Below are 13,331 nucleotides of genomic sequence, written 5' to 3'. Positions count from 1 at the left end.
TCGGCTCTTGGGATCGAGCCGCGCGAGGAGGGGTCTGGCAAGGAGATGCCGCGGAAGCCTGGTGGGCTTCACGGCCCTTGATGCTTTGAGAAAACTGGGCAGAGAAAAGCTCTTAAGAATGGCTGGTGGTATTGGGAGTCAGCGGCAGCACACACAGAGGGCATGCACCAGCATCTTGGTGCTGGACTTCTTACCCTGCATAAAAGTTGTTGTCAATGCTCAGGTGCAAAGATGTAGGGATTGAGCTGTAGAACAGAGCAAGCTGTGGTTTCCCCACACTCCAGAGCACGACTCTAGGCCCACTCAAAAACCCAAATGTAGCTGTGATCAAAAGATATCCAAATACTTGTTCTGGAGGCTGGCCAGGGCTGCAAGGGTAGAGGGAAAGGATATTGAGGTAGTACCAGAGCATGAACAGTACCTGTCCAATCTATGCAGCCATTCTGGCGCCCAGCTTCCAGTCTGACTCAGCTAAATGTAATCAGTGACACAGACAGAGACAGAACAGCAGGCCAGGACCTGCTCACTGTTGAAGAGGACAGGCAAGAAAAAGTTGTGTCCACCTGACTCCAACCATGAGGGTACAGCTTGACCAAGATGGAGGATGACACTAATTTTGTGCACCTCCACATACACGTTATGGATTCTGAATCACAACAGGATCACCAACAGGTCCAGTTCGTGGAGCACCAACCCAATCTACCTCTGGGAGACACAGAGGAGTGATGTGATAGCGATGGAGGAGAATTGGCTGGGCAAGGGTAAACAATGCACTTCTCAAGTGAATCTGAGGAGCTAAGTCAGTACACATCTGAGCTTTCCCAACCACTCTGTAGCAGCATACAGTGTCCATAGGAACTTCACATAGCAGATATCAAAGGTAAACACTTGCAGTTTCCCCATGGGGGAGGTAGCTGTCATCCCTTCCCATCAAATGTATTTGCTTCTTACATTTTTGCCAAATGGGAAAGAACAGACTGGCACCATGCATAAGGCAGAGCAAGTCAAGACTTAGCTTCCCAAACTGCTCTAACTTGGGACCACCTAGGTTTAGTCAGGAGGGTTCATATTGCCTGACATGGAGCTAAGTCACTGTGAGATCACCTTTAGAGTGATCTTGCAGTTTGTGCAGAGGAGCTGTATCGGGTACCAGTTTTACAGGGCACAGAGTTGCTCCTAGTTGGCAGGACTACAACAGCCCCTAGCCATAGGAGCAGCACATTTGGCTGCAGAGTTGGCCAAGACAATGAAGAGGTTTGGACTGAGGATGCTTTAGAAAATGCAGTAAAACTTGATGTCAGACTATAGATGCCTGGGGAGTTGTTAGTACACATACACAGGAGGGTTCCCGAGCACTCGCCCAGAGTGTGATGGAGTTACATCTACAGGGATGGCTGTTGCCAGCAGGTAGAAGGAGGTCATCCTTCCTCTCAGTACTGTTAGGGCCACACCTGGAGAGCTGTGTTAAGTTCTGGGCTCAGCTGCACAAGAAAGGTATGGAGCTACTGAAGTTACTCCAGTGAAAGGACATGAAGGTGATTAAGGGATTGGAGCATCTCTCCTACAAGGAAAGGCTGGGATTGCTGGCAACATTCAGCCTTGTGAAAAGAAGGCTCAGGGGGAATCTCAACCATACACATAAAAATCTGATGGGAGGGAGTGCAGATGAGGGAGCCAGACTCTTCTCAGTGGTGCCCAGTGAGAAGGTGCAAAGTGAAATACGTGAAATCCCATCTAACACAAGGAAATATGTTTTACTGCGAAGGAGGTAAAACACTGGGTTGGGTTGCACAGAGAGGTTTGTGAATTCTCCATCCTTGGAGATACTCAAAACCCAACTGGACAAAGTCCCGGGCAACTGGCTCTGGCCCAGGGGGGATGGGGTGGACTAGATGATCTCAAGAGGTTCATTCTAACTTAAGCAATTGTATGACCGTGGGCAGCCTGTTCTCACAGGTCTGGCAAGTGAATTCCAAAACAAAAATGTTGCCCTAGAAGCCCTTAATCCCTTTTGCATCTGCTCCAAAGCTGATTTAAAAATAAAAGCTATTTAATATAGCTTTTTAAACAGCCCCCTTCATCCTGGCACCCAACCAATAATCATGGTCTGTTTAAAGAACACTTTCCAAAGTTTTCTTCATTTTCTTTCCATGGCTACTTTTCCAGATCACAGTATAAGAACTGCAACACTCCACCAAACCCCAGTCCTTGATCAATAAGGGGCTGTTTGTTCACTTGTTACCATCCTCACAGAGATTAGGAAAAAACACTTATAGAGGAAACAGACTGGGCCTCATGATGTATCCAAAAGGCAGGCAAAGAAATGAGACAATGAGATAAGAAACAGATCTTAAAACATTACTTTTCTGGTGAATCTTCCAGTTGGGATAACAAAACCTAAGAATTAAGCAGGGAGCCCAAAACATGTACTGCTAACTTTACTGTGATGTGAACGTCATGGAAGCCTGTCAATGATTTTCAAACGTAACAAATGTTCTCAGAAGCTTCTTCCTTTAAAGGGAAAGGTAACTAGGAGTTTCTCATCTAAGTGGCAAGTGCTTTCTGCCTGTACTGATTTTTTAAAGTCTGAAAAAAGGACAGATAATATTATAAAATAAAACATAATGCTTTACTTTCTATATACCATTTTATCCGTTTGGTAAACGCATAAAATTTAAGCAACGTTATCCAATGCAGTCAGAATGGTTCCAAACTCAATCACAAGTAACCCACATTACAGATTTACTATACAGTAAGCAAATGGGTGAAAAACTGTAATTTATTGAAACTCATAACTCAAAAAATATAAGATGCTGTAGTGTACAATATGTTACACAAAGCACCCTAGGGTGCACATTCAAGTCAAGTAATAACTCCATCGCCCCCCAAACCCTGGTACCCTAGTACGTGTTTCATATACAATCATGCACATTTACTCTGCAAGAGGAAGCCCCCAGTATTCTGATGTATTAAATAGCACCAAAATCAGCATAGTTCATTGAGGAAAAAAAAAAAAAAAAAAAAAAAAGGAGCTAAATTAACTCGGCCAATACTTTTGACAGATATTATACATTCATGTAATTAAACAGCCTAAACTAACCTAAACAGTGTGTACTGTAACAATTACTGTTCTAATTGAAGTTCTCCCCATATAGCAGTAGTGTAGGCAATCTGCTCTAAGCAAAACTATTTACGTACTTCCCACACAAAGCTCATCTGCCTTTTTTGTTGGAAATAAGTCTATAAGGGATGTGGAAAACTTTGATCTTTCAAGAACAACTACTGGTCTTAAGTAATGAAGCTGTTTTAAGGCAAGGTCTCCACAGTCTGTTAATGCCTTGTCCAAGATAGCCCTCAAATTTTCTAAAGAAGGGGCAGACGATGATTCAGACAACAAGGGCTGGATTTCTGTTAGTTGCCCATGATTATTTTGGGGTATGATTACATTTTTGTCATCCACAAAGTTATTTACTGGTGTATCCCTTTGACTGTCTCCCTCTTTCTGCAAGATTTTATCTACTGGCAACTGCTCAGGGGATTCCCATTCCACTACCTCATCAAAATCATCATCATCGTCATCTTTTTCCTCACTTTCCTGAATAAATTTTAAAAATGAAGACTCAAATCCCATTGGTTTATATGTCTTTAAATCAAATGGTCTGGAGACTGAAGGCTTCTGCAATTTGTCTTTTGTAGTAAAAACTACATTTCTTTTTGCATTTTGAGTAACTGCACTATGTTGACATCCTTCTGTGTCTTTCTCTCTTGGCAATTCCAATTGTAAACCAGAGAAATTAGAACTATTTTCTCTTTCACTATTTTCAGAAAAATCTTCAGTTTTACACACAACTGACTCCCTGACATTATGCTCCTCAAAAGAGCTGGTTTTTGAAGTGTGGTTATATTTTAAAGTGCCTGAATACATAAAGGCACCTGTATCAAAACTTACACTATTTCTTTTTTGGTCTTCATTGCTTACATCTTGATGCTCACAATCAGAATTTGGAACAAGAATTTTTTCACTTTCCTGCACATATTCAGGATTAGCTGATGCCTCCTCTTTAACCTTTATGCCTTTTTTATCCAAGTCTAAAGCTGTTTCAGAGGAGGTCTGTTTTTCAGTCATTATGCCACATTTAACACAAACAACAAGTTTCTGAATCCTTTGCTCTATATACATATTGGTCATCTGATGTGTGCGTTTATAGTGCCTCAATATACTGCTTTCCAATTTGACAACAGATAGACATCCCTGAACCATGCAAGGGTACTGGGTCTGGTTAGACTTCTCTTTACACATTTGTAGGGCTTCTTCTTTTGTTTTGAAATTAATCAAATGCTTTTCTTTACTTCTGCTAACTCTCTTAGGTTTTTCCTTTAACTGCTTCCCATTCTGCTTGTTTAGGTCAAGAGTGTCTTTCAGATAACTTTGTTCATTTTTATTTTTGTCATGATTATCTTCTTCCTCTTTCTGATTTCCAAAGAGACTATCATAATATTCACTATGTCGAAAATACACATGTTGAGAGTAGTGACTGTAATTTGTGAAAACTCGATCACAGCCGTTAAGGTCACAATGGATTTCAAAATCTTTGTTTATTTTTTCTTCACTAGCATGTTCTTCTACGAGATGCTGTTTAAGCTTATTAAAGGTATAAAATACAGCAGGGCACTGGGCTTGATTACAAGCAAATCTTGCAGATTCAGTTTCAGAAAGCAGTTTTTGATCTTCTAAGTGTTCATTGTGGAAGTCACTGCAATGCTTAGCAAGATCTTTAGAACATAAAAACCGCTTACCACACTCTTTGTGTTTGCATGCAAATATTTTTTTACATTTGACAAGCTCCCTTTTCGTTCTTGCTTTGTCTTTTTCTAAGCAGAGCTGTTCCTTATTATACTGGTGAACAGTCCTGTAATGGCGAATCAAACCTTTCTGGTTGGTAAATGCAGAGTTGCAACTTTTATGTATACAATGAAATGGTTTGTGGTACTTATGCAATATATAACATAAGTTCCCTTTAGCAACTGTTCTTTTACTTCCTCTTCCCTCTCGTGCTTCCAGTTCTTCCCTATGGCTGTCCAGAGATGCTATTTTAGATGATTTTCTTGTTACATCGTCTGTCTCTTCACCGGATTCCAAATCTGTCTCAGAACTACACTCTTCCTTTTTAGGATGACACAGTTGTTCAGAATGTTCAATGAATTCAACCTTGGTTGCACAGACAGGTGTTGGAACAGTGCTATTTTTATGTATATCATCTGTACATAAGCCTACATGTTCAAATTTGTGAGTTACCCTCTCACAGCCAATTTGATGTTTGTTTCTATAGTGTATTCTAAGGTGTGTTTTCCTTGTAAATGATCTTTGGCAAATATGACACTTAAATGGTGAGTACCGATGCTGGAACATATTTAACTGAAGAACCATTTCCTTTGAATAGTTATGCTTTTTAACATAATGCATTAAGAGAGCTTCTCTGGTCACAAACTCACACGTACATCCTTGACATTCACAGAAAAATGGTTTAGCTGCCAGCTGAGTAAGGTACTGGCTGGGTAAATTTTCCTGTTGCTCTTGAAACTGAAATTTTGAGGTAGTTTCATCTACTACTGACTCAGGGCACTTGGCGTCTCTAGATGTGTAGGACTGCAAAGAGCCCAGAAAATGTTTGCTTCTTGAAGAATTCTGCATGTTAGAATTCTTTAAGCTTAGATGTTTCAAGCCTAACATTAGTTCCAACATGTTATCTTCAATATTTGAATCTTTAGAACTATCATAAAAAGATGTTTCTGGAGAAGGACAAGTTTCTTCCTTGAAGCCACTGTTTCCTTTACCATTTATATTACAATACAAGCTTTCTGGAGAGTCAGCATTTGTATCTGAACTATGACCTAACTCTGTATTAATGTCTGTAGGGGATTTACTGTCCTGAGCATCACTCAATAGATCAAGAAAGTCTTTAGTTTTCATCTCCATTTTTTTTTTACCTTTGAAGTTATATGGATGAGCCCTGCGAAGGTGTTTTTGTGTACCTCTGGAGTTCTTGTGCGTGGAACAGCAGCCTTCAAAGCCACATGAGAATTTTTTTTCACCAAAGCAAACTGCCACATTGGAACACTGTTGCTTCACATCTGTTGAATGGAAGACCCCTTCCTGGGACATGAGAAAGCCTGGAACTGTTTGACTGTGAGCCAATGTTTCCATCAGTAAAGGAGACACCTGGCCTTGATTTACTGAAGCAGCTGCACTATGGTTCCCACAATGAAGACTGCAATTACTTTCATCGTCTAAATCTTCACTATCAGAGAGCACTTCTTCCTTAATCTGTGGAATTTCCTGTGATCTCGTGGGATCCAAGTTTTCATTCTGATTGGAATTTTCAGATTGTTCAAGCAATCGAGACTCTTGAAGATAACTGCATTTGTCTTTTGAAACTGAATCTTCAAGTTTTACTGTTTGCTTCACTTCCCCATTTGACACTGCAATATTATGCACTGCAAGATGATTCTGAAATTCAGTTTTTGAATAGTAAAACTTTTTGCAACCAAAGAAGTTGCAGGTATATGATGCATCCCTGAAATGCTGTGCTTCATGATGGTAAAGTTGCCCTAAATCACTGAAAACAATATTACATCCGTTTAGCTCGCATTTATAACGCAGATCATCATGCGTTTGTTTGTGATTCAGAAGCTCATTAACTGACCCAAATCTAGCATAACAATCCATTGACACGCACATATATGGTTGAGGTCCACAGTGCACACGTTCATGTTCCCGTAAATGAAAGGATGTCATGAAGTGTCGACGACAAAAAGCGCATTTCTCTCTCCTGTTTTTCATATCCAAGTAGTGTTTTGCATTCTCATCATTGTTTTGATGCTCAGCTTTCAGATGTACGCTTAAGTATTTGAACTGTTTAAATACTCTAGAACAATCTGTTCCAGGACATGGATAGATGTCTCTGTCTTGTAGTTGGCAATTTTCCAGTTGTCTAAATGTGACATATTCATGTGCATCATTTTCAAATTTTTCAGACTGCTCTGGCTGATACGACTTTTCCTGAAGTGCTGGAGTGGGACTGCTAGAGGCTGCTGTCTTTTGCGGTGATCTCTCTTTTTTCAGTATTATTTTCTTTTTTGGTCTGTGTGTTCTACTAGGTGGCATCTTAACATGTTCCATTACATGTGGTACAAAGAATTCCTTTCTCTTGAACTTTTTAGTACACACAGGACATGTATAAATACCATCTTCCATATGCATCTTAGAATGATGCAATATCCTAGCCTCTATACACTCCCTTTTGCAGAGCACACAAAAAAATTTGTATTGAAGCCATCTCTGGTATCGTTCTGAAGAACCGATAGGTTTTTTTACTCTTGCTTTTTCTTTATGGTAGCTAATTGTGTCTTTTCCATCATAATATTTATGCTCTTTTGCTTCTTCATAGTCACTCAAGAAAGTTTCTAACATGTCGGTTTCATTGATTGACATATTAAAACTTGCATCATCCTCAGAATCAGAGCCCACTTTCCCCAAAAGTTTAAGGCAATGTCGCTTTAAAGTCTTCCAGTCCCAAAATTCAGGATCAAATGGCCAGTATGCTTTTAAAGCTAACAGCAGCTCACAACGGAGTGAGTTTGGAACCAGTGCATTTTCTTCATCAAATTTCTGATCTGGTTGCATATAGAGCTCTTCCAACATATTAAATCCTCCCAATGTTGGCTCAAGCAAGAACTCAGTGAGCTGACAAGCTCTCCTAACTTCAAGGTCTTCTGGCAAAAGGCATGCAATTGTTTTACATACTGATGTCTTCATTTCATCACTTCCACTTGATCTGATCTGAAGGGCTCTCACACACAACAACACAGACACAGCAAGTCCTGCTTCTTCTGCCTGTTAAAAAAACAACAAAAACAAACAGCCACAAAACAAATGTTACCTTTCTTCGATAAGCACATTCTCTCCCGAACTGTTCTCTGAAAGAACTTTGCAATAAAAGCAATAGACTAGAGCACATTCAAAACGCATTCAGGTTTGTGAGTGTTATGTGCCTGAGTCACCTCAGCATGCTCTAAAAAAAAAAAAAAGTTACTTTATGTGAGCGACCTCTTCTATTTTTTAAGTGAGTGTACTCATGTTTTAGTGCACTCTGTGGAGAATTCACATTGACTAGTTCAGGGTGTTAGATGTGAAACATCATTTTTACTCCTGCCTCTCTTCATGGACTGACTCAATCACAATTCCTACCTCTCTTCACTCCCTGTCTCTCAATCATATGGAAGTCAGATGCCTAAAAAAAGGTGTAAGTCTTCCACATACAGTACACCTACAGTATTCACACAGGATATTAATTCACAACATCTGTAAATGTGTAATAAGGAAATTAATGTACACTTGCACCCTGAAACAAAACAACCTTCAACAGCATAAGGAGTATGAAATTAAAAAAAATTTCTGTTGAAGTTCACTGGAATTTCAACTCCACACATTTTCTAAGAAGTCTATGCAACTTTGAAATACTGTTCAGTACTATTAGGAAGATATGTAAAACTATTACCCATATACTGATTTAAAAGAAAAAACAAAAAACACAACAACTTGAAATTCTGCATAGACAAGATTGAAAGTCATTTTGTTCCAAAGGCTGACAAAATCACACTCTTCAGCATAACGAATCTGAGTGTATTAAATAATTAGTTATTATTTGTTAAGACAAAACTTATTTATGAATAGTGTAGAGATGACAAGTGATTAACATGACTACACCTACACCAACTCAGATAGTAAATACCAAAAGAGCTCTGGTAAATACCAAAAGACCTAAGAACTGGTGAAAATAATTAGCAAGGTCTTATCCTCACCATGCATTGCCTATTGGAAGTCATGCAATACTAATTTAATTCAATAGCATTATTACTTGCTAGACAGCAGTGAAAAGCTATTTTCCCAATCTAATGATATTTAAAAGGAAACTCAAGAGTTGAAAAACAGTTGTATATATTACAATGTAGTGTACTTTATATAACTGCACTTTCACATACATTTTACAAGTAGAGATAGGCCCACTTTAGGAACAAAGACTTCTCTGTGCAAAGCACTTCCATTACCTGAATAGAATTAATCTTTGCCAAATTAGAGTTCCATATTCTCCTCTCTGCTCTGTCAGAAGGGCTATTATGCAAGCTTTCTGACTTCTATTCCATTTGACTCAAAAATAGGGCTTTGATACTCGCTTGTCATATCAAATCTCACTTGGTAACTCATTTGGTTCACATGAGTAACTCTAGCCAATGAAAGAGACTCCAAGGCAAACAAACCTGACGCCAGACAAATTTCATTAAAAAATGGAACCTCGCCTGCTTTATCCATAATCCGTTTTGATGCCTTAACTCTGAATTAACTTATGACCACATAATAATGCAAAAGGCTGAGGAAATGAAAGGCTGAGGCAAATTTTGGAATGCATTGTTAATTGAAGGACTCATGCAACTGAAGTTCACATGACAAATTCTATAGTACATGTGCCAAGCTATGCTGTTCTTCATGATGAAATATCTGAAATCTTTTGGTAATAGTGACATTACTAAGGGAAAAATCCCACATCTAATTTAAGATCTGTAAAACAACAACAACAAAAAAAAATAAAAATAAAAATAAAAAATAAAAACCCTGTAACCAGCTACTTTTTTTTTTAACCTGAAAACCAGCTGGCTTATTTTTCCTCCACTTACATTAAGGAATTCCTGATTAATTTTCATTCATAATTGCCCTCAAAACTACTCTCATATAGTGAGAAGGCACAGGTTCAGTTCAAACATCAGAGCAACCAAAGGAAGACAGAAACAGTCTACTGAGCAACCATATCTGTCCCTACTACTCTGTTCATGAACAGCAATACTGTCTTCACCTCCTGCTAGATGTAGCAATTTAAGTCTTTTCATTGCTTCTCAAAAAGTTCGTGAGGCTTTTAGAATTGCTGTTAAACCTCTGTTGAACCTTTCTGTGACTGTCTAAAGATAAGTATCAAAACAGAAGGTAGAACTCCAGATGTTACTGCACCACAGATTTTGAGGATAAGGATATTTTCTCATAATAACAAAAAGTTACATTTCATTCAAGTCTTCATCTCTTAGAGATGTTGCAAAAATCAAGAGTGAGGCACAACAACAATCTGGCATCAGATCAAAATATAGTTATGCTTTGCCTGCAAAATGCTATCTAACTGTATTTTCAGAGTAATAAACATTCTAAAATCATCATTAGTAAATTATAAAATTATAAGATTAGTAATAATCATTCTAAAATGATCAAAAGGTCACTTCAACAATGTGTGAAACTGACAGAACTTTTTATCAGAAAGCATTTTTTTTTTTAATTAGAAAGCTAATAGGCACCTAAACGGGAAGCCAAAACATTGAAAATAAGCTAGATTATTTTCATAGTAGTTCAGCAGAATTATCAAGAAAACAGTAAATTCATTTGAATACTTCTGGCTGTGTCCAAATCCTCTGGACTGAAACTTACTTCAGATTGTATGACTCTTATCAAGAAAAATAAATGCTGCAGTGTCTTGGCAATGATGCCAAATTGACGACATCTCTCCAAGAAGGAATCTAAAGAAGGATCTATTCTTCTTTGCAATTTGCTCCAGAAAAGTGTCAGCTCCCTGCGAAGAATTTAAAGCAGAACATGAGCACATTGCAGATACGCACAACCTGTCCATAGCTTACACACTTTAGTTCAGAGTTGACACCACAGTAGTTCAAGTGTTACTAAAATACAGTACACACTTCAAACACATCTGTCTCTTAAAAATACTGATGATAACAGTTACCATGCCTTACTTCCAAACATACGCCGTGTTTTGATCTGATGAATCTCCTGCTCATGGGGAAAGACAAGAGGATGTATCTTGCTTAATAGACATCCACAGCTGCAGATTCCCTTTTTAGTCACAAAACAAGTTGTTCCCAGTGACACTTAAGTATTATGTAAACTTTTCTTAATAGTTCTAAAACATGGAGTGAATGAACAATACCACAGCTGACTGAATTCAGATATCCACGATACATTTGAGGTATTTGATAATGTAAGACTTTATCCAGATTATAATTTAATCAGGAGAAAAAACACATTTAGCCATGCTTCAGAAGCCAAAACGAGAAACCCATTTTCATAAGGGGCAGAAAACAGCATCCCTACTTGATTCTACCAGCTTGCCACTGCTAAAACAGATGCAGAAATGTTTTGTATCTCTAGACAGTTAAGGGAGTAGAGAAGTTTTAGACTCACAATTCCTATTATTTATCTCTCTGTGGAAGAAGTGGAAAAAAAAGTATCAAACTCCTACAAGCTTATTCAAGAGTGAAGAATGGAACTGAATTACAACATGCTTTGCAGAACCAGAAAGTTTGTGTGTGTAATATTAATCCAGACAGCACTGTTCCAGCATTGCTTCCAGAGATACTACATTGTCAAAACATTACTGCCAACGCCAACAACACAAGCGTTGTTTTATTTTTGAACAATTTTGACGTTACTTTTGTCTGATAGCCATTCGGTGACAAACTGCTCTCTTCCTGCAACCATGACTTAACATGGCTAAAGATGAGCTATTTATGTTGTCATAAGTTATCTACAAAGTATTTCAGCCTGATGTACTTCTCAAATAAATTTACATTTATTTTACTACATATGTTCTGTACTTGACCAGCTCAATTCTTTTGCATGAAAGCCAGTAAGCAGAGCAGAAGAGAACAGTTAAGAGTCAGTAATACTACTTACCAAGAACAATACACATTTGCTGTTTGAAGCTGATGAGTAAGATATGTTGTACAAAGAATAAACGCAGTGTTTTCTTGTCCCTCAGATTCCAGATTACATATGATGTCTAGTACTTCTTTGCAATCCACCTTCGCAATCTGAAAGAAAAAGTAGAAGAGGCACTTCTGAACATGCTTACAAAAGAAATGAATGTTTACTGTACCAAAGGAAGTGGTCTCACAAACAAACAAAACACTGTCTCCGTTTAATACAGAGTTCACACCACATCTTTCAGCTATGGAACAGTAAAAAAAGTTAGTTCTTATCCTTTACTTTTCTTCAGGACCACTTTCCATTTTGGACAGTTTAGCAAAATATTTACGTAAAGGCAACACTTTACCTAAAATTCCCAACTTCTCTGCATTTGAAAGCATTTCTGTTTTCATCTTGACAATTAAAACCCAGGTCTAAAAAGGTCAAGAGATCTGAAAAAGCAAGTCTCTTGCCCTCTTGGCCCATAACCATTAATTCTGAACAATCACATTCCAAAACACGATGTTAAAAATGTAAGTATTTAGAGAAAAGCCCGCTGAAGTTCTGGATTTACAGACGCTCCTATTCAATGAGTCAATTTCTTTTCTCAGTCAAGCCTCTCTTTAACCGAGCCACAGTCCCAAACCTACCCTTTATTTTCTGTCCCATAACCAAGCACTCTCGCCTTACTGTAACACCAAACCCCTGCTCCTCCTTCCAGTACAAATGCCAAGAAAAAGACTGCATTCAAAACTCTGAGTAGCCCTGTAGGGCACAAAAAAGGACTTCAAGAAAAAATACAGCTCTAGTCTTTGATCAGCACTGTCACATCTGTCATAGAGTACTGATATATACTATGTACCTTAAGATGTATGGTATTATGTTAATGCAGCTCCTTAATTCTCATCTCTGCAAGCAGTGCCCTTTTTATGTTCTTGTATTTGTTAGGTGCTTATAGGCACATGTTTTCAGCTCATTTGGAAAGTCACAATTGGGTAACTTTTTGGATAATTGCAGGAACAAAGTACCAAGCAGAATCTCAGCACTGAACTTCAGTAGGGCCAACTTTGGCCTTTTCGAGCAATTGCCAGGGGAAATCCCATGGGACAGGGTACTTGAAGGTAAAGGTGCCCAAGACGGTTGGCATTCAAGAACTGCTTCTTCCAAGCCCAAGATCAGAGCATCCCAACAGGTATGAAGTCAAGAAAGAGAGCCAGGAGACCTGCATGGTTAAACAGGGAACTGCTGGGCAAACTCAAGCAGAAGAGTAGAGTCTACAGATCATGGAAGGAAGGGCTGGCCACTTGGGAGGAATATAAGACTGTTGTCAGAGGATGTAGGGAGGCAACTAGGTAAGCTAGGGCCTCCTTAAAATTAAACTTTGCAAGAGGGCTCAAGGACAACAGAAAGGGCTTCTTCAAATACACTGTGGATAAAACTAACACTAGAGGCAATGTAGGCCCACTGATGAATGAGGTGCCCTGGTCACAAAAGATAAAGAGAAGGTAAAGAGAAAGCAGAGTTACTGAATGTT

General features: G+C 38.7%; 1 protein-coding gene across 1 annotated transcript in view; it reads right to left on the bottom strand.

Moving 5' to 3' along the window:
• Nucleotides 1-2,758: 2,758 nt before the first annotated feature.
• RLF (RLF zinc finger) overlaps nt 2,759-13,331 on the bottom strand; it is a 42,612-nt gene continuing 32,039 nt past the window's right edge. Inside the window, exons 6-8 of the mRNA XM_035345439.1 lie at nt 11,786-11,922; nt 10,526-10,667; nt 2,759-7,894 (exon numbers count right to left, since the gene is read on the bottom strand). Coding sequence (XP_035201330.1) covers nt 3,191-7,894; nt 10,526-10,667; nt 11,786-11,922 — 4,983 coding nt within the window. The 3' untranslated portion in view covers nt 2,759-3,190. The remainder of the gene's footprint in view (nt 7,895-10,525; nt 10,668-11,785; nt 11,923-13,331) is intronic.

The sequence above is a fragment of the Oxyura jamaicensis genome, chromosome 23, assembly GCF_011077185.1.
Source record: "Oxyura jamaicensis isolate SHBP4307 breed ruddy duck chromosome 23, BPBGC_Ojam_1.0, whole genome shotgun sequence".
NCBI lineage: Eukaryota > Metazoa > Chordata > Aves > Anseriformes > Anatidae > Oxyura > Oxyura jamaicensis.
The sequence above is the reverse complement of the archived record's forward strand: the minus strand, read 5'-3'. Positions and strand labels throughout refer to the sequence as shown.